This window comes from Ramularia collo-cygni (genome assembly GCF_900074925.1).
Source record: "Ramularia collo-cygni strain URUG2 genome assembly, contig: RCC_scaffold23, whole genome shotgun sequence".
In the NCBI taxonomy this organism is placed as follows: Eukaryota; Fungi; Ascomycota; class Dothideomycetes; order Mycosphaerellales; family Mycosphaerellaceae; genus Ramularia; species Ramularia collo-cygni.
In genome coordinates, this window is record NW_019716277.1 from 94,488 (window position 1) to 114,352 (window position 19,865).

The 19,865-nt window shown below is 52.3% G+C and overlaps 9 protein-coding genes; 6 read left to right on the top strand and 3 right to left on the bottom strand.

The window, feature by feature from the left end:
* Window positions 1–453: 453 nt before the first annotated feature.
* Window positions 454–2,221, top strand: RCC_10559 (related to synaptic vesicle transporter SVOP and related transporters (major facilitator superfamily); the record flags this gene model as incomplete). XM_023775786.1 has 4 exons in its annotated part: window positions 454–1,484; window positions 1,546–1,592; window positions 1,642–1,920; window positions 1,971–2,221. The coding sequence occupies 4 exons, from the start codon at window positions 454–456 to the stop codon at window positions 2,219–2,221; spliced, it is 1,608 nt and encodes a 535-aa protein (XP_023631554.1).
* Window positions 2,222–3,633: 1,412 nt separating this feature from the next.
* RCC_10560 (uncharacterized protein) lies at window positions 3,634–4,747 on the bottom strand (the record flags this gene model as incomplete). XM_023775787.1 has 2 exons in its annotated part: window positions 3,634–4,122; window positions 4,349–4,747. 2 exons carry the CDS (start codon window positions 4,745–4,747, stop codon window positions 3,634–3,636), a joined length of 888 nt encoding a protein of 295 aa, XP_023631555.1.
* Window positions 4,748–6,514: 1,767 nt separating this feature from the next.
* Window positions 6,515–8,422, top strand: RCC_10561 (probable transporter (major facilitator superfamily); the record flags this gene model as incomplete). XM_023775788.1 has 7 exons in its annotated part: window positions 6,515–6,613; window positions 6,667–7,023; window positions 7,077–7,152; window positions 7,212–7,572; window positions 7,629–7,763; window positions 7,817–7,933; window positions 7,993–8,422. The coding sequence occupies 7 exons, from the start codon at window positions 6,515–6,517 to the stop codon at window positions 8,420–8,422; spliced, it is 1,575 nt and encodes a 524-aa protein (XP_023631556.1).
* A 629-nt stretch (window positions 8,423–9,051) lies between these two features.
* On the top strand, window positions 9,052–10,406 carry RCC_10562 (related to nuclear protein Qri2/Nse4; the record flags this gene model as incomplete). XM_023775789.1 has 2 exons in its annotated part: window positions 9,052–9,316; window positions 9,367–10,406. 2 exons carry the CDS (start codon window positions 9,052–9,054, stop codon window positions 10,404–10,406), a joined length of 1,305 nt encoding a protein of 434 aa, XP_023631557.1.
* A 469-nt stretch (window positions 10,407–10,875) lies between these two features.
* On the top strand, window positions 10,876–12,257 carry RCC_10563 (related to integral membrane protein; the record flags this gene model as incomplete). XM_023775790.1 has 3 exons in its annotated part: window positions 10,876–11,034; window positions 11,092–11,151; window positions 11,205–12,257. The coding sequence occupies 3 exons, from the start codon at window positions 10,876–10,878 to the stop codon at window positions 12,255–12,257; spliced, it is 1,272 nt and encodes a 423-aa protein (XP_023631558.1).
* A 264-nt stretch (window positions 12,258–12,521) lies between these two features.
* On the bottom strand, window positions 12,522–13,209 carry RCC_10564 (related to oxidoreductase related to nitroreductase; the record flags this gene model as incomplete). XM_023775791.1 has 2 exons in its annotated part: window positions 12,522–12,854; window positions 12,916–13,209. The coding sequence occupies 2 exons, from the start codon at window positions 13,207–13,209 to the stop codon at window positions 12,522–12,524; spliced, it is 627 nt and encodes a 208-aa protein (XP_023631559.1).
* A 656-nt stretch (window positions 13,210–13,865) lies between these two features.
* RCC_10565 (related to flavonol synthase-like protein) lies at window positions 13,866–15,002 on the top strand (the record flags this gene model as incomplete). Its single annotated transcript, XM_023775792.1, has 1 exon — window positions 13,866–15,002. One exon carries the CDS (start codon window positions 13,866–13,868, stop codon window positions 15,000–15,002), a length of 1,137 nt encoding a protein of 378 aa, XP_023631560.1.
* An 893-nt stretch (window positions 15,003–15,895) lies between these two features.
* Window positions 15,896–16,693, bottom strand: RCC_10566 (uncharacterized protein; the record flags this gene model as incomplete). Its single annotated transcript, XM_023775793.1, has 1 exon — window positions 15,896–16,693. One exon carries the CDS (start codon window positions 16,691–16,693, stop codon window positions 15,896–15,898), a length of 798 nt encoding a protein of 265 aa, XP_023631561.1.
* A 1,893-nt stretch (window positions 16,694–18,586) lies between these two features.
* On the top strand, window positions 18,587–19,796 carry RCC_10567 (uncharacterized protein; the record flags this gene model as incomplete). XM_023775794.1 has 2 exons in its annotated part: window positions 18,587–18,743; window positions 18,796–19,796. 2 exons carry the CDS (start codon window positions 18,587–18,589, stop codon window positions 19,794–19,796), a joined length of 1,158 nt encoding a protein of 385 aa, XP_023631562.1.
* Window positions 19,797–19,865: the final 69 nt, after the last annotated feature.

Consider the following 19,865-nt stretch of genomic DNA (forward strand, 5'->3'; position numbering starts at 1 on the left):
GATGAGCCGCAGGTGCGTCACGAGGGCTATAGTATCAGCATCGTTCTCCCGCTCCTCAACGCGATGASCAGGGCCCAAGTCACGGATCCCGATGCCTCTCCATCAAGTCACACATCGCTCCGACTTGGCCAATGCAGAGCGGCGATGTTCTCAAAGAGTGCGGTCGCGGTATAGACGTTCATCATCACGCGGTGCCGTTCACTGTACTGGGCATGTAATCCGCCCCACTTGGGGTACGTATCTTTGTTATCTACAGAGACCCACGACTCACAATGCACGATTGCTTGGCTCGCTGTAATAGGTGCCGTGCCTGCATGATAACGAGGCATGGGAGATGCCCTGATCTTGATACAGCTCGCTATCTCATAGACGACCTTCGTTTTGAGTTCGTTCCTCCTCATTCCCTTCTCCTGTGTATGCCTTCTGCAGAAGTTTTGGAAAAAAGAAAGCAGCATGGATAATCATAATGWTACATACGATCCGGAATGGCCACCTGGAACCGTCAAACTTTCTCAACTACTAGGAAGAGAATCCAAAGACGCCGAGATTGTATTACAGCCGCGACCAACAAACAATCCAAACGACCCACTCAACTGGAAGAGATGGCAAAAGACCATCAACTACACTCTTGCGTGCTTCTACTCGATGATGGTCACTGCTTTCATCAATGCTACTTCGCCGACATGGGGCCCACTCGCCGAGGAGCTGAATTTCAGTGATGCGACTCTCACCAACACATACGCCATTGGATGTGCAACACTGGCGTTTGGACCTCCGATGCTCATCCCGTTTGCACTCAAGCTGGGACTCAGGCCGGTCTATATCTTCAGTAGTGTCGGCCAACTCGCGGTCTCTATTTGGGCTGCCAGAACGATGACTGCAGGAGACTGGTGGGGCGTCAATTCTGTTCAGTGTTGGCTAGGTGCTCTTTCCAACGTGCTCATTCAGATGACCATCGCGGACATTTATTTCGTCCACCAGAGAGGCCTCAAGAATGCAATCTACGTGTGGTCAGAACAGGTTGGAAGCTATCTGGCAGTAGTCGCATCAGGGTTCATCACGACTAGCCAAGGTTGGAGATGGGTTTGGTGGTGGTGTGCCATCTTCTTCGGGGTTCAGTTCATCGCTTTCTTCCTGGGATTCGAGGAATCGAAATGGATACATCCTGACACGACCAAAGACCGAGGCGACTACAAAGACGCCAAGGGATCCGACTCTCCTGTGACTGAGCTGGGCTCAGATGCACCCGACCTCAGTGTCGTTTCAATCGACCACACCATCCTAAGGAAAACGTACCTGGAAAAGTTATCCCTCCTCACATCATCTCCGGGCAGCTGGTCCGAATTCTTACGACACTCATGGCAGCCATTTGTTATCCTCGTACGAATCCCAGGTGTTCTTTACTGCTCGTGCGTGTATGCAATTGTACTTGCATACTCAAATGTTGCGACAACTGCTCTCAGCACCATTATGCTTGACCCTCCGTAGGTGCAGAACTTCTTGGAATCTCACTAAAACGAATACTCACAATATCTTCGCTTGCAGATACAGCTTCAATGCCAACCAGATTGGCTTAATGAGTCTCGCACCGTGTAAGTATATCAGCACAAGCCATACCTCCACACGTCTGACACTCTTTAGTCATTGGAAGTACGCTCGGACTGCTTATTTGCGGCCCAATTAGCGACTTGGTTGTGGTTCGACTCTCAAAACGCAACAAAGGAATATACGAGCCAGAGATGAGATTCTGGCTATTCCTGCCCTTCATTCCCTTTCTACTTGGCGGTGCCTGGTGGTTTGGWTACTCTCTCCAAAACGGAGTGTCCTGGGTTCAAGTAGCAATCGCTTGGGGCATGTGTCTCTTCGGTTCTGCACCTCTGCAATCCCTGGCGTTGACCTACATTCTCGATGCATACAACGGTAAGTCTCGATCTGCTTCAGTAGACGAGAGTCGTGCTGATATCAAACAGAAATCGTTGGCGATGCGTTGACGGCGCTCAACTTCTGCCGGTATACGCTATCCACCATATTCGTCTTCGCGCTGAATCCCTGGATCGCTGGTATGGGTGTGGGCAACGTTTTCAACATCATGGGTGCGATTGCTCTTACCACTTTGTGCTTTTCAACACTTTTCATCTGGCGCGGCAAGCAGTTCCGCGCGAGGACTGCTAAGACTTATAGACACTTTGCTGCACGGCAGTACGAGGGCAGGCCACTGTAAAGCAAAGCAGCCATCTGGCGCAATCATGCACTCGACAGAGTTGCATGAGTCAAAGAATGTGACAAGATCAGTATTGCACATTGCCCGTTCCAATACATCAACTCGAACGGACAAGAAGCCTGCGCCGAAGGCTTTCAGCATTCTTGGGTCCATTTCTCGAAGAATGGATCGACAGGACAGGCTGGAATTAGCGTTAGCGATGAAGGCTGCCGCGTGACATCCTCCCCATCCTCCACGTGCTTGCTAAGCTTCCCAAGCCTTCTCCAAGACTCATTCGCTCCTTCGACTGAAGTCTCTCTTCATAGAACGGGCATTGGAGCGAAGGAAGGAGTTCATTTCGAGGATATGCACGAAACGACTTTGCTTGGCGGCAAATGACTTGCTTGCCAGATGTTTGAGGTAGGTCAACCCACGTGTCATGGTCCTTTATTCCCGATTGCCTGAATATGAGTCCTCCAGATAAATCCAGCATTGGAACCAGGCCACATACAAATCGCTTGTAACGATTGTGGCTCTTGATCGTAACGCCGCTTTTCCAAAGTGTCTTTCGTACATCCTCCAAGGGATCACGCGAAGGATGTCAAGCATTTTCACCACCACGTGTTGAGCTAATGAGCCAAAACCAACCTCAAGCGTAGACCTACGAGTCAAGTTCCCGTCGAGTCGGAGTACATAAAAGGTGCATGACGACCCCGAAGTATTTGCAGAGCCTCATCATCCACACTACAAACAACAACATTCACACCGCTTCTACAACACCCACCGGTCAAACAATGCTCGCGTCTACTCTCTTCACCTTCCTGGCTGCGGCCACATCAGTTCTGGCCAGCATTGACGCCAAGCAATGCACCACAACCATCGTCACGCCAAATCAAGGATGTTGCGTAGGACCTGCGGTCGAAACAACCACATCGATCGACTGTCACGGCTGTGCGATCCAAACCAACCCCGGCCCACGCTGCGACATCATCTGCCAGTCCACTAAGACAATCCCCACTAGCACCCGCACTCATACTGTTTGCAAGGCCTCGGCTACTCCAAAGGGTCCTGTCAAAATCATCACTACTATGGCCACTCATGTCAAGGCTCGCGCCGAAGCTACCTGCACGACGGCTTTCCACGATACGAACACCGGATGCTGTGGTCCTCGTCCTGTTAGGACTGTCACGGAGACTGTTAACTGCCATGGATGTAAGGGTGTTAATGTTGCTGTACCGCATTGCCAAATCTTTTGCTCGGAGACTGTCACGAACCCGCTGTTCGTGAGTACAAAGACTGTTTGCGCGGCGGCTACTTCCCATGCATAGAGTATCATTAAATGAGCAAAGGGCCGGTGTGATAGATGGCAGGAGATATAGAAGGGGGGAGACAGCACCAGTCGGATTTCTTGTAGTAATACAGACTCAACTAAATCAAGCTTGATCTGGGCGGGTATGCCTTTTCTTACACCCCGTGCAGATTGCAGCATAACCCCTATTACGAGTCCGAGTCTTCAAGGTGTACGAGAACTGCCGAGGTAGGCTGCCTTCAGAGACGCAACTCCGGCAATGCTCAATGCCGGCGAAGTAAGTAAGATCCTGAATATCGCGACGTCTAGAATTCAGCTCCTTCTCCAGCGCTTCCATGGAGCTACTAGTTCTGACTTCGGCTTGCTCATACCTATCGATGATTTCCTCCAAACTTCCGATTTTCGTTCGTAGACAACGGTCGCTTACTTCGTACATCTCGTCGGATTGTTCAAGCCTATCGATAGAGGCTTGCAGGCTCTCAATCTGCTCTTCGAGAGACTGATCGTCTGCTCGGTGATTCGTGATGGATTTTGAGATTATCTCTACAGCAAACTCTTGCAGTTCTGGACGAGCAGCAAGAGCATCCATAAAGAGTTGAGACTCGAATGAGGACTATGATGCCAGTCAGTCTGGTTCGTATGGACAATCAACAAGGCTTCGTGGCAATGCTACAGCATGTTGGAATGCCGGTAGGCCCGTCCGCTGACCTGCCCTCTCCCTGGTGTCTGCATTTTGCCATGGGTCGAAATGGTCGGCGGGCCAACAGAGAGGCCTTTTCGCGAGACTAGATGCTGTACGCCCAAGTGACTAGTGCAGCCATGCAATAGGTAGGACTCACCCATTGATTATCCCATACCAGCCAAAACATCTGATGGCGCAGGTCGGTAGCCTCGGCGGYGGTGTTTGCATAGACAATGGACGCCACCTCGATGAGACCCTCGGGACCAAGGAAATTTGCCCCTTCTTGTACAGCTGCGAACTTTGAGGCGGCAAGATCTTGTAATGCTGGCATTTCGTAGTAGTCCGCAATAGCATAGACGTAGGTATGAGCTATGAGCTCATCTTTGACGTTCCATACCACGGACGAGATGACAGCAGACTCCTCGCCACTGGTTGATGCAACAGGAGAGCTCTGTGAAGTTGTATCCTCATCTCTGGCATCCGGATCCGGCAACGTGGGACAAGCCTGCTGCATTTGATAGTCACATCGATACATGAACTGAAGCATCCTATCCATGGCGGAAGAGTCAAAGACGGAGTGTTTGATGATCCTTGTCTGCGCTTCCAGGAAGCCACCGTCACACTCCCTGTCCATTACAGTAGATCTCCCACAGACTATGTTGCGATGGACTTCGAATCGTTTGCCATCACACCTGATCTCCAGATCGCTGTACTTGCCATTTGATAGCAAGTCTCCGATACTGCCTGCAAGAGACGACCTTCTGCACGTCCTCTTATGAGGGCGTTCCTGGGCGGCCATCCTGGGTGCGGTAAATGTTCAGTAGTGAACGTCCGGTGGTGGATGTTGCGTAGTGAATCATCGAATTCCAAGAGTGCTCATGAAAAAGTAAGATGCGAAGACGAGGCTCCCCTTGTACGTGGCGGGTAGTTCCGTTGTAGCTGCTAGGATCAATGAAAGTGAAACTTGACCGCCATGACAGGTCACATTTTCGCCTTGTACCACATCGCATGCTCCATCCTGTGAATTGGCATGGAACGCGCTGTTACAGTACTAGTGTGGAACGCTCGGCGGCCAGGATCTCCACGAGCGGAATCTGCTTGAGTCGCCTCCACTGAATGGCACCTTCTGTGCTCCTACACAGCAGACGGCTTGCCCCCGGCGGCACTCCCTAGAAGACCTTCCCCAGGCGTTCTTCCCCAGGCGGCTTTTACCGGACAGGAAATCGACCGTGGTCTAGGTTGGGAACACTTGGAGATACCTTAGTCCGATGCTCATCCTCTGAATCCTTGAGGGGCGGACATACGGTCCAGTTCGAGGTTGGCTGTAGACGTCTTCACCTGCCATCTCTCAGAAGGAGTTCCCTTCGCCGGGGCCAAGAGTCTCGGTATTCAACAGACATCGACTCGTCGCCTTGTACTGCACATCACATTCCCACCCCGGTCAACATGTGCGCCTTCGCGAGCCGCGTGTGGAAGGGCACGGCGTCTCGAGTGCCTCTCTCGAGTCTCGACGCAGTGGAGAGAGAAGCGCGGCCTGGAAGACTGCAGCTGAGAGTGACAGTCTCGGCCGACGACCCATTGCACAGCAGCATGCGAAACTAGTCGGTCCGTCCCTGCTGAATCCCACAGCGATACGTGGAGAGATGTTCCCGCACCCACAACTCGCTTGCTCGTTCTGCAGAAGAGTCCTCAATCTCATGTTGTTGAACTGCAGATGCTCGTCTGTATGTCCGACACTTACCGTTATTCGGACCGAGCCAAGGATCTTCCCAGGCTTCCCCTGCTCCTCCACCTGCTGACTTCTTGTCTCTTCTCACAAACGTCAGAACGTCCGAGCTCTTCGGCCCTATTCCTCCGCCGAGAGATTTATACTGTGGAGCTAAGACGCTATGAGATGTTACTTGCGTGCCAAGTCGGACTATACCAGCCAACGCGCTACGGCCCCGAACTCTTCACCACAGTAGATGGTGAGATCGATACACGCAGCGCTCAAGATTTCAAAAGTAGAAGATACCAGCTGGCCGAACTGCGTGTTGGAAGATTACAATGGTGAAAGAGTATCATCGTAAGCAGAGCTTGATTCGATGTCCAATGCAGCCAAGTCGGCATTTGCACGCTAGAAACTTCCACGTTTGGCCCCAACACGTGCATCCCTGTCGTCGAAATGCTTTGGCCTCCGGTGTGGGTCCCCACGGGGACGCTCCAAAGCACGCGGCGCGTTTGGTTTTGCGCGACTTTGGTATAAAGCAATCGCAATATCCCCCCGCTAGGGCAGCCATCTCTCAAGAACCACCCGAAGAGCATCAACGTCCTCGTCGCCAAAATGGGAGGCCTAGGACTCAATATCAATTGGAGCGAGCATCGCTGGGCGATCTTCTACTGTCTCGTGGCCACGATTGGTGCGCTGTGCTATGGTTATGATGTATAGCAATATCTCCATTGATGGAGATGCGCAAGGGCTGACGAACGTACCAGTCCATCTACTATACCGGTATCCAGGGAATGTACCATTTCAAGCGCGACTATGGCCAACGTACAGCACCTGGCTCCGCGGAGGAATGGGAATTGGGAACAGTCTTCCTTTCCGTCTCCGCTTCGATCATCTATGTTGGAGAATTCGTCGGTGCCATCCTCGCTGCTCCCATCAACGACAGATTTGGACGAAGAGCTGTATTTGCGTGTGCAAGCTTGTGCATCATCGCTGGTGCCATCATACAACTTTGCTCGTATGGAATCGAAGGATTGTTCTACGTCGGAAGAGTCTTTGTGGGACTGGGAGTTGGACAATTCACAGCCACATGTTTGATTTACGTTGCGGATGTGGCGCCAACTGTAAGTTTACAGGGTCGGCAGCAAGGGATCGATGCTAATGTTGTGGCTTGCAGGAGATTCGTGGACCTGCACTCATGTGCTTCCAGTTCATGCAGTCCATTGCACAGTTCATTGGAGCCTGTGTGAACCGTAAGTCGACCAAAGTCGAGATTGCAACGATTCATTACTGACGACTCTGTCCACTCCAGAGGGAACCGAGACGATCGATGGCGCAGCCTCCTACCGACTCCCGGTCGGTCTTCTCTGTATCTTGCCGCTCACTATGCTCATCTGCCTGCCGTTCATCCCCGAATCGCCGGCATGGTTCATGACCAAAGGCCGTCGAGAGGCAGCCGCAGCCGCGTTGAACAAGATCAACCGTAGCAAGCCAAACTACTCTCCGGAGCCCGATCTCGTTGTCATCGAGGATGCGRTGCAGCTCGAACTTGAGATGGAGTCGGAATCCAGCTGGGCGAGTTTGTTGACCGACCCAGTCGAGAGGAGGAAGCTGCTGTACGCATGCGGTGTCATGTTCGCACAGCAGATCAACGGAATCCAGTTCTGGTACACGTGAGTACTTTGCGTGCTTGTTGAAGACCTGGGCTATTGCTGACGATATCTGCCAGATACGGAGTCGTCTTCGCGCAGTCCATTGGTGTCGGCGAGCCATTCACCATCAACACCATCATCTATGTCGTACAGATTGTGACTGTTGGACTTTCAGTCGTGTTCGGAAACAAGATGAACCGGAGAACGAACCTGTGAGTCCAGTCTTGGTGGTATTGCGGAGAGAGGCTTTTCTGACCAAATCTAGTCTCGTTTGCACCATGGGCATGATTATTTCGCTTGTTGCGGTTGGAGGTCTAGGCACCACTCGTAATGCTGATGGGGGCTTCAGCCGTGGCGTCGGAATCGGCATTGTCGTCTTTGCGTAAGTTGATGCCACCAAGCTGGCTGGTCCCTCTTGAATGAAAGCTGACACTTACCTAGATACTTCAACGTCATCTTCTACAACTTCTCCATCGGTACGCTTTCCTACACCATCGCGTCGGAGATGGCAGTAGGACGCAACAGGAACAAGATCACAGCGTGTGCGCTTGGCACCTTCTTCTTCACCGTGTGGATGATGGTCTTCACCTCSCCATACATGTACTACGATGCGGACCTCGGCCCAATGTTGGGATTCGTCTATGCCGGTGGAAGTTTGATCACGCTGGCCTACTCATGGTTCTGCGTGGGCGAGACGACAGGTAGAACAAATGCCGAGCTGGAGAGACTCTTTGCGGACCGCATCCCTGTGAGGCAGTGGAAGACGCATGTGTGGACAGATGATTTCAGCAGCAAGGTCGAAGCCGAGAAGGCTGGCGAGGGAAGAGTAGAGAGTGTTGTCGAGTTGCCGAAGACGGAGCGTGATGTGTGACGTCTGACGTGAGCGAGGGAGTGAATGAAACGATACAAAATGATTATTACAGTGATGGCAATTGACTCGCCAGCAAATGTCCTGTGTTCTTCGTGCAGTGATATGGCCATTCGCTTGTCTCCTCACTGTCGCCACATGTTGGTGTTGAGAGACCATCACAAGGGGGAAAGATGGTCTGCCTCTCCGACATGGGCGCAGATCTACATAGGTAGGGTACGGATCCATCTGTGCACGGACTTTTCCAAGCGCCAAAGTGAAGCGGAAAGTCGCGTTGCGGATGAGCCTCCAGATGGACAACAATCTCTACATACGACCACCCACTCTCGTTGCCGTCACCTTTGCGCTCGCTGTCACCGTCAGAAATCACCAATACTCTGCTGCATCACCGAAGGACCTTGGAGACGACAAAATCTTCCGACATCCTCATTGCGACCCCACCGAGACTTCCGCACGCGTCCGAGACACACTTGATTACCACCACAAATGCAATTATGGCGAGAGTAAACAACAGACCTTCAACCATTGCCTCTTCACGTGCCAACACCGCGGCTCCACCTTCTAGCGACGCGTCTGATCAAGAAAATCAGGACCCCCAACGCGACAAACGACGCGACAAACGACCGGCGACAATGGAGGACAGTCCACCAGAAAGAGCTAGTCTACCGACACCCTCTTCGGAAGATGCGGCACCGTCTTCTACCGCACAGAAAAGGAAGCGCGGTTTCGCGACGCAAGCTGAGGACGTGGAAGACGAAGATGACGACGGTGAAGAGGACGCCGAATCCGATGACCCAGAGATGAAGAAGTTCACACGATACTACGATCCCAACCAGGATCGCAAGAAAAGGCAACAAGTGAAGCGGAAGTCTCGGAAGTTAGATCGAGAAATCATTGGTGAGTTGTGACAGGTGCTCAAGCAGTATCAATGCTGATACAGCGACTAGAAACACGAGACGAAATCATCCGCGATCCGGAGCTATTGGGACAGCACATTCGCCGCGCCAACCACCTCTACAAGCATGTCAAACAGACGGGCGACGCAACGGTGGATGCCCATATTATGGTCAATCTGGCGGATGCACTACACAAGAGCACCGCCCAGCTTATCAATGGAGATGCGAGTACGGGCGTAGACGTCAACGAATTCCTGGCCAAGGCTATCAGTTACATGAAGAATGAGGGGCGAGTCGATGCGTCAGTATCTACACAGCAAGAACGACGGACTCAAGCACGGAATGCAGCGGTGGCAGCGGCCGACGACGACGATGATGATGAGGACGTGCAAGCCTTGGACTGGGAACTTCTTGGCGCCAACGCCTGCTTTCCCTATAACATGCGACCTGCATGTCCATCCTTCCTGCTTGGCCCACTATCGGTCGAGAAGAGAGTTCGTGCTCAGACTCAACGTCGGGCAAGACAGAACAAGGACACCTCAAAGGAGGCTCGTCCGGAGGCTCTTACGCGCGAACCTGGCGCAGCTGAGGACGAGAACACACTCACGGCCATCTGCCAACGCATTCACAGACACATGAACAATCACATCGACACGGCCGAAAAGGCCCTGGAGAGGCTGCAAGCGAGAGGGATCGAGCCCGATCAGAAGGCGTTTTGCAAGAAGTATAGAATCACTGAAGAAGGAGGGCCGGGACTATTCGATTATGCCATCAACCCATGGAGCTTTGGAGAGACGGTAGAAAACTTCTTCTACATCTCATTCTTGATTAAAGAGGGCGTTGTGGGAGTGAAGACAGGAGCAGATGGCTTACCGAGTCTGTTGATCGTGCAGCAGCCTGAGGGCGAAAACGAAGGCGAAGAAAGCACGGCACCTGCCAGGAAGAAAGATGCAATGAAGCACCAGGCCGTCTTCTCGCTCGATTACGAGACTTGGCAGAAGTTGATAGAGGCATTTGACATTACAGAGCCGATGATTGCGCATCGTGGAGATGACGAGGCGACGCAAGCTGCCGGTGCATGGCGAGCGTGATGTTCATCGAGACTTTAAAAGGGAAGCAGTATGTGACGGCACGGCGGTCACGACTTTCGCCYTTGTCGGTTCGTAGGCGCACTTTCTACGAGCATGGCGGTGAAAGATTCAAAGATTGGAGGATCTTCTTCTCATTCCTATCTGTTGTATATACCCATTTGATGAATCTCACGGGACCATGGCTTTCATTTGAACGGTATTCTACATTGCGTGAGTGATATGAATGGAGTGAAGTAGGAGTATTGTTGTGTCGACGATCATCTGCGGTCATGCCTCCGGATCGCGTGCCGTCGCGTGCGTGGATGACACACAATCATAATCGACAGGGTTGGACGATAACAGACCTCCGTCTCGACAAGCTCAAGCATTTCTTCACAGCCACCGCTCCTCTTGTCCCCGGCTGGATGGCAGAGGCAGGGAAGACGTCTTCTCTCACGATCGCCTACGAATTCCGTCCACCATAACAGCCATGTCCGAACTCCTGGCTCCACCCTCGTTTCACGCAGGCGACACGGCGAGCGTCAAGAGCATGGCACTGATGGATTTGGGGAAATGGCGGAGAGTAGTCGGGTTATTCCTCTTGGCCGTGACCATCTTTCTATGGACAGCCACGAACTTTTTGGCTTCAGTAAGATGCCAAACGGGCGGGTAGGAGAGGGGCATACGCTGACGGCGGACATCACAGACCATCTTCGCAGATGATACGTACAGCAAGCCATACTTGGTCACCTATATCAATACTTCGGTAGGTCTTCACTTGTGGACAGGAAAGAGCTGAGGGGCTGATACAGAAGGCAGTTCTTCATCCTTCCGCTTATCCCGCTGTTGTTCATCAGACATCGCCGCAACCCCGAACATCTGGCCAAGTGGAGCGGAGACTTCCGGTCAAGAATCCGACGCCAATATGCCCCAGTTGTACAGTCGGACGAGAGTGGAGAAGCGGGACTCGACAGCCCTCTCCTCGAGAACGCCTCCAGCATGCATCTCGATGACAGCCAGGTTCTCAACCCAAAGAATCCATACAGCGACACGACCGACGTCTCTACAGCCCTCGCACCGCTCAGTCTCCCGGAAATCGCCAAGCTCAGTCTTGAGTTCTGCCTGTTGTGGTTCCTCGCAAACTACTTCGTCGCCGCCTGTCTGCAGTATACATCAGTGGCATCCTCCACCATCCTGACAAGCACCAGCAGCGTCTTTACCCTGCTCTTTGGTGCCATCTTCAAGGTGGAGAAGTTTACGGTCTCGAAGCTTCTTGGCGTTGGCGCTTCTCTCTCGGGCATTATATTGATATCACTTATCGACCTGAGTGGGAGGAACAACAACGACGAACACCGCGGTGATTTCCCGGAGAAGAGCAATCATGAGATTGCGGTCGGCGATATGCTCGCCTTTCTCTCTGCTGTCATGTATGGCCTCTACGCAGTCTTCATGAAGAAGCGTATCACGGACGAGACGAGGGTCGATATGCCCGTCTTCTTCGGTCTGGTAGGCCTCATCAACGTGCTGATACTATGGCCTGGATTTGTCATTCTTCACTACACTGGGATCGAAACGTTCGAGATGCCACCGACGGGAACGGTTACGCTAATCATCATCTTCAACTCCCTGGCCAGTCTCGTGGCCGATATGGCGTGGGCTTATGCGGTGTTATTGACGAGCCCGATCGTGGTAACAGTCGGGCTGAGCATTACGATCCCTCTAAGCCTAATCGGCCAGATTGTGCTGGTGAACCAAACGGTCGGGGCGTGGTACTGGATTGGTGCGTGCATCGTCGTGGGGAGCTTCCTGTTTGTGAATCATGACGAGAAGAAGGCCGTGGAGGCTGGCGAGGGAGCTGGCGAAGTGCCTTGATGATGAAATGATGAAGAATATCGACACGTATTACGACTAAGCATTGTCTCTATCTCRGGAATTGAGACCGGGTGTCAGTGCAGGGTACCACAGGATACGCGAGCCACTGGTCAATCCACGAGCGCCTAGCGACTTGCAGACCTGGAACATGCATTCCTACCGGCCAAGGTTGTGTCGTCTGGACTATTGCTTCAATCCTCAGAGTCGGTCACTGGGAGAAGACGATCTATACGGAATCTTCTATACGCCTTTCTAGCCCGCGATCTACAATCCATGGAAAGTCACCTTCTGATCGAGAGGGACTGTCTGCGATCTTGGCTGCAACTTCTCCCTCGCATCGCCCACAATATCTCCAAAGACGAGCTGTGCCTTCAGCTGCCATTCCTGTGGGATACCAAACGTCTCTGCCGTCTTCTGGTTGGCAATGGGGTTGTAGTGCTGGAGATTTGCTCCAAGACCTTCCGCTTCGAGAGCCGCCCAGAGGTAGTACTGATGCATGGCAGAAGTATGCTCGGCCCATTGAGGGAAGTATTCGGAGTAGATGGCGTAGGTGGATTGCAATTTCTTGATAGGCTCGGGGTCTTCGTAGAAGAGAATCTACATGATTGGTCCACATCAGCATTCATTCGGGAAATCCGCTTTTCTCCATTCCACTTACAGTTCCAAAGGCACCCTTGAACATGGCCATGCGCTGCGCGGTCTTTTCTTGGGCATCTTCAGGGGCCAGTGCCTTTACAATGCCATGGACAATGTCCCAGAATTTGTCATGCTCCTCTCGAACCAAAACCACAAGGCGTGTGGACTGGGAGTTGAAGCTACTAGGCACAGTGGTAATAGCATGCTCCACGATCTCCTTGAGCTTCGCATCCGAGACGGCARAAGTCTTTGCAAGCTGGTAGATGGAGCGGCGGAGGTCAGCCGAGTCCTTGAGACTGATAGATTCGTAACCCATCTTGCTGGCTATTGGTTGGCGGTACGAGGGGTAAGAAGAGAATGCTCGAATGAACCTGGGAGTGGGAAGGATGGCCGATTTATTAATACAAATTGAAAGTTTTGAGCTGTGGAGAGCTCTAGAAGACGCGTTTCTAAGCATTGCTATGATGTTGTTGGCGGGGCTTTCGACTAGGCGATCCCGAGGACGGTGGAAGCTGGGAGTTTTGTTTCTGCCGATGGATCGCCGGACCTTATCATTGGGTCAGCTCTTGAGTTTTTCTGGCTAACGCTGTGGTCATTATTGGGATGCTCTCCGATGCTTGGAAAGCTTTCATCAGTTTGAAAGTCCGATCCGAGGGGCGGAAATACTGCCGCGATTGGATTGCGAATATTCGGGCAAAATGATGGAATTTAAGGGCAATTCGACGACATGTCGTGATTGGTGATCACGTACAATTCACTTGTCGTCGTTGCTTGATTCTAGGATACTCATCATGAAAAGAAGCGCGAAATTGCCCTGAGCGGCCAGGTTTGCGACGGAACTAGGGACTTTCATCCGTCAGACCTGCCCTCTGCTTCGAGGAGTACCTTTGGCGTTGCCGACCATTAATCGAGACCCCGATGGATGAATGATTCCACAATCTATTGAGCTCACACGAAAAGACGGGCCAGAGTATGACGTCCATTCCGATTCTAGATCTGTCAGATGCCAGTGATCCAGAGAAGAAGCCTCAGCTCCTGAGACAGCTCTACTCGGCCCTGTTCGAGGTGGGCTTCCTCTACATCATCAACCATGGCGTTCAAGAGTCGACAATTGACCAGCTTACCGATTTCTTGCCGCGTCTCTTCGATCTCCCGAATGAAGAAAAAGCCGAACTCAGCAAGCTTAATAGTCCGCATTTCCTGGGATACAGTGGGTTTGCGGAGGAGACTACGCTTGGGAAGCAGGACCTTCGGGAGCAGTTTGACTACGCCACGGAACTTCCTGTAGTGTACGAAGAAGAGTCTGAGCAAGTCAAGCGATCGAGCAACGGTCGAGACTTCAAAAAGCTCTATTGGAGACTCAGAGGGCCGAATCAGTGGCCTGCTGAGCCTTCACTTCCAGGCTTTCGAAAAGCTTTTAACGATTACCACAACGCCGTAGAAGAGCTATCCTACCAGTTCGTTCATCTCATCGAAGAAGCTTTCTCCATACCCGTGGGAACTTTTGATCATTTCTTCGGCCGAGATAATGGCGTGGGAAGCACACCGCAAGTACGGACGTTTCTCCCACCTCAGCATCGTATCAAGCTCCTACGTTATCCTCCCACTACATCAGATGAGACCGGTGGGCAGGGCGTGGGTGCCCATAAAGATTCATCCGGATGGCTCACGTTCCTGTATCAAGTAGGCGATGAGCCAGGCTTGGAGGTACTTTCTTCAACGGGAGATTGGCTTCCAGCAAAACCAATACCGGGCAGTTTCGTAGTCAACTTTGGAAATGCGTTCGAGGCTGCCACGGAGGGTGCTGTGAAAGCTACAGTGCATCGAGTGATCGCGCCCGGACCGGAGAGTAATGTGCGATATTCCATTCCTTTCTTCCAAGGTCTTCCGCTGGATATGATGGTGTCTGAGGTTAGGGAATATATACCGGAGTCGGTTAGGCGACTGAAGATGACGGACAWGTCGGCCGGCACGTATGTCTCTGCCTTCTTAGATCCACGATGGGACAGTTTGGGAGAAAGTCAGTTGAGGAAGTGGATCAAGAGTCACCCAGATGTGGCGCGGAAATGGTATGGCCAAGAAATTGTGAGCTACTACTCGGCAGGGTGAGATCTTTTGTGGAGGCCCTCGGGAGCATCGTCGATCCTTGAGATGAATTTGGTCACTTTCTTGTTCGACGCTCTCGTCTTGGCGCAGCACTTAGTCTGTGGTGGAAGTCAGCTTTAGTCACCAATCCAAGAGCACCTGCAGTCTTCAGGCCGCCGACATGAGACAAAAGAAGGAGGCCGAGCTTTCGATCAGGGTGGATGGGATCACGCTACCGGGCAACGTCTGCTTAGGCAGGCTGATAAGATTGTGGCAGAAGACAACGCCGCCGCAGCGATTTGCACGACGGAGGGTTACCCTTCAAGTCATCGCACTGTCGAGAAGAGTAACAGGGAACGCGAGCTAGCCGTTTCAATGAACAGGGTCACTAAGATGGAAGCACGCGATCAGGCACGCTCCCTATCGCTGCCACATTATCACCACCCCCTTCTGGTAGCGGGCTTCTTCCCTTTATCAGAACCACAAGCCAGACGTGGTCAAAGGGCTGATCTCGTTGAAGAATCGTCAGATTGACAGCTCTGACTTATCCAAGAACACCCCCAGCATGGCTCCATTCCTTCTCCGAGCAGGAGCGAGAGGTCGAAAGCCAGGAGAAGGAGAGGAGCGACATGAAATGAGAAAGAAGCAGGAACAATAGTACCAAATTCGAGACGAAGTCTCGAGCACGACCAGGCGTGCCACGTTTGTAAATATATATTCTCGTCCCCTGAGCTGTTGATCTAAAAGTGGTGCGTGCCAGATCATCCATTGCGAGTGCAAGAGCATCAGGACCACACGAGATCGTCAACAATTCTCGTAGTAGGGACTGGAGCCTGAACGTACTACCTAGGAAACCATAAGAAGACCACTTTGGTGCATAAGCTTTCTATCAATCACTCCTGATGCTCTCAAAGCTCTCAACACAACCCACCAGACACCAATGCTACAATGACCGCGCTTCCTAGAATTCCCACACTCTGCCTCATCGCTTCGCCCGTGAACGACGAAGACGAGCTCGCAGTCTCACTCGGCGCAGAATCCGTTGCAGCTGTGGTCATAGTCCCACTCGATGTAGGCTCCATCGCAGATGAGCTAGTTGTCCCACTAGATGTAGACTTTGGCGCAGATGAGCTCGTAGTCTCGCTCGGCGCAGAATCCGATCCATTCGAGCATCCCGTGAAGTCCTTTCCGCCCAAAAATTTGCCCACCGTCTGAACATCTCCCAAATGCAATTGATGCAGCAATCCGGCCGCCATGGTCACGTTTGTCGCGCAGAAGTGCGTGGTGAGGTTAAACATGCTGGCTTGGCCATCACACATGCTCGTAACGACCGTGCCATCGAAAGGAATGTAAACATCCACACCCGTGACGCTGATTGTAGCAGTGTTGTGGACCTCGACGTAGGGACCTGGAGCAGGAGGCTTAGAGTATTGTAGGATGGTCTCGATGAGGTGAGCGCCAGCGAGGTCGTAGGTTCGGGCGGTGCCGACTTTATTGTCCGATCCATTGAGTGATACTGAATTTTCAGGAGATCCGGACCAGGTCAGATTGGAGTAGTTTCCGATGATGCTGAGCACTTCGGTGTATGTATATGGAACCGTGAAGAGCACCTCGTCAGAGCCAGCGGAAAATTTTCCGGTGCAGGTCGTAGGAACTGTAACATGCTGGGCAAGGGAAACAGTCAGGAAGACGGCCAGAGAAATGAAGGACTTCATTGTGACGAATTCACGGGGAGATATGATGTTGAAAGAAATGAAAAGAAGAGAAGGACAGCGCGAGGCCGTGACAGTTGCCTTGATTGACGTGACGAAATGTTCAAGGTGGGCAAAGAGCGATGAAGTACAAGATGAAATGGTGAAGGCAAGTCATGCTAGGCTGAGGCTCAAGTCATGGTGGCTTCGATGCCACTATTTCCTCGATATGTCCGTGTTCGGTCTGGGCCTCCGCCGTGCCTCGTGCGGCAATTAGTCCCGGGGGACGCGTGAATGCAAACTTTCTCGATGTTTTTGGAGTGCAATTACCTTTTGGCGGCGTTCGCCGCATTTACCGCGAAGTTTGCCGTGAAGACAGTTCGCGATGGTTGTCGCAGATGAGATCTTGTGCAGTCCTGCAGTGCTGTAGCTGTTTCATTAATCGTTAAGCTTTCTTTGACTTTGCGCTAGCTCAGAGCTAGTGCCTGGCAGTACTACTTATAGGAGGTAGGAGGCAGGAGGTACGGCCATACCGGGCCATGCTCCGCGAGGTCAAATAGCGAAGGCATTGCAATGAGATTCGTCCCAGTCTATCGTGACACACCCGTAGAGCAGTGTGCTATTAGTTTCGGCAGCAGGCTCTCGATCTTGAATCAACAGCGAACCCGGGACTAAGACCAGTCGTCGTCTCTGTCAGTAATGACGGGAGGTAAACGACTGGATGGGTTGGATGGCTGCCGGATCCTGAGCCGAGTTCGATCATGTAAAATCTCCGTCGAGGACTTTCATGATCTCCACATCGATGTAAGCCTACTGTAGGCATAGGTATTCCAAGGGCCGCAACCTTCGATTTCACTGGGCCTCGTTGTGATGTAGGTCAGCGCGAATCAGTGATGTTCCTGTGATCTTCATATTCAACAAGTTTTTTTGTTTTGGCTGTTATCGGCGTTCGACTCTGTTTGCGAACACAACGCACGTTTTGGCTTGCAAAAGCCGGTAAGATCGAGGCCTCGAAACGTGCCTGCTCAGTTTCCTCTGCAACCGCCTGACAAGGAGTAACAGCAAGAGATATCAATGCCGGCTCATTGCGGTCAGCAGGGTTGGTAAACTCCAGCTCGTCACTCGGCCTGCTGGTTCTCTACGGAGCAGAGGCCCCGCTGATCCATACACGGACTGGGCGTAACAAAGAGGGATGCGTAGTCTGGAGTACTGCAGCTTAGCAAGATCCAACCGCCAAGATCACTCGACAGCAATCCACCAGCTGGTTTTTGTTCAAATTCAATCTGGTGCCCCGGGGAAATGAGAAAATTGTGCCATGTCAGCATGGAAAGCGGGCTGCGCTCCGAAGTGTTACAACAGCCCACGGTCGGACAGGGATCTCCCAGCTACGGACAGGTCACCTGTCTGCAGGCACAGTCGGTATGCTCGCCCGCTGGCAACGTGTGATGCTCGAGCCCGTCGGAAGGCCCAAACCGCTGTGGGCTTGGATTGCGAAGTCGTGTCGTTGTGCGGGCATCTTGGGGGTGAAAGCGGGCAGAGATGCGAGAGCGGGCCGAGGCGAGCGGGGCTATCTCTAATTACACGGCCAGGCCGCGGCACACGACCCCTCGGACCTTCCCCCCTATCTCCGCGTGTTCTAGCAAAGGTAGGTGGATGAGCAGCTGAGACGGCGTCTGAAGAAGCACAACGCGACGTTTAATGGCTGCTTCGTACGGTACGCGTGCGAAGCCTCCGCGATCTGGACTCAAACTCTGAACCTCCGGCAGATTCTTGTCAACGCCTTGCCTCGGCATGCATCTTGTAAAGATCGTCATGGTAGATCTCGCAGTCCACACCAAAGTGGGATGTGCATGGCATGTGAACTTATAATAAACAGTGCTCCCATGTGAAGGTTGTTTACACCCACCTTCCGCCATCATGTCCACCGAAAAGCGAGCCCCGACGGCAGACATTGACAAAATCGCATACGATGCCCCCCTGTCCTTTCCCGAACCAACGAAGGAATGGATCACGAAGCATGGCGGCACAACAAAAGCTGAGAGGAAAGATGTAATTCCTGATTCGCAAGTGCCAGGTATGTATCCTGCTAGAAAGTCGATACTCATACAACTGCTCACTCCCTGCAGGCTGTGATCTCACAAACAAATGGATTATCATTTCGGGAAGCAACAATGGCATCGGCAGGGAAGCCGCTCTTTCCTTTGCCAAATGGGGTGCCAACATCATCCTCGCCTGCAGAAATCTTCCGCCAAAGAGTCATGAGACCCGCCCGGAAGCTGTTGTCGAAGAGTGTCTCCAAATCGCGACATCCAACGGCCATGTTTCCCAAGTAGAGTGGTGGGAAATCGATATGGCCAGCATTGCCAGCATCGAATCTTTCGCACAGCGCTGGTTGGACACTGGCCGCCCGCTGGACATCCTATGCAATAATGCAGGCATGGGCGGTAGCCCAGGTGGAACCACTCCTTTGATGACCAAGGATGGCTTCGAGATCATTCACCAGGTCAACTTCCTCAGTCACGTCTTGCTAACCATGAGACTGCTACCCTCAATCGCAAAAGCACCCGAGCCTCGTATCGTATGCACAACATCCTGCTTTCACTACCTCGGAAGATTCAACGTTGCGAAAATGAACGGCGGACTGCACCCGGGTGGGGATGGTGTAAAGTACTACCAGGACAACAAGCTTTACTTCCAAACCTGGCTTACGGAGCTGCAATTCCGTCTTCTCCAGCATGAGGAGTACAAGCACATCACCATCAATGGCTGCCATCCCGGATTCGTCAACAGCGGTATTTGGAACCTGGTCGGTTCGGGAATCTGGAAGAACATCAAGGAGTACCTCATTCAGACGTTGGCGAAGTACATGGCCATTACCTCGCAGCAGGGTAGCTTGGCTATCACATACACTGCTACTGCGCCAGAGGCTGGAGCAGATCCGGCAACGCAGGGTGTGGGTGCTGGTAAAGGCGGTGGAAGATACTTCAACCGAATTTGGGAGCAGGACTCAATGCCCCACTGTCGCGATCGCGATGCGAGATTGAGGGTGTGGAGAAAGGTCAACGAGGAGCTGGGCCTCCAGGACAAGGGCTTGTTGAACGTTGTTGGACTTTACAGCACAGACTGATGAAATGAGATCGTGAGGTGAACATAGAGACACTTTCTGCAAACGCATGTTCATACATAATTCGTAACG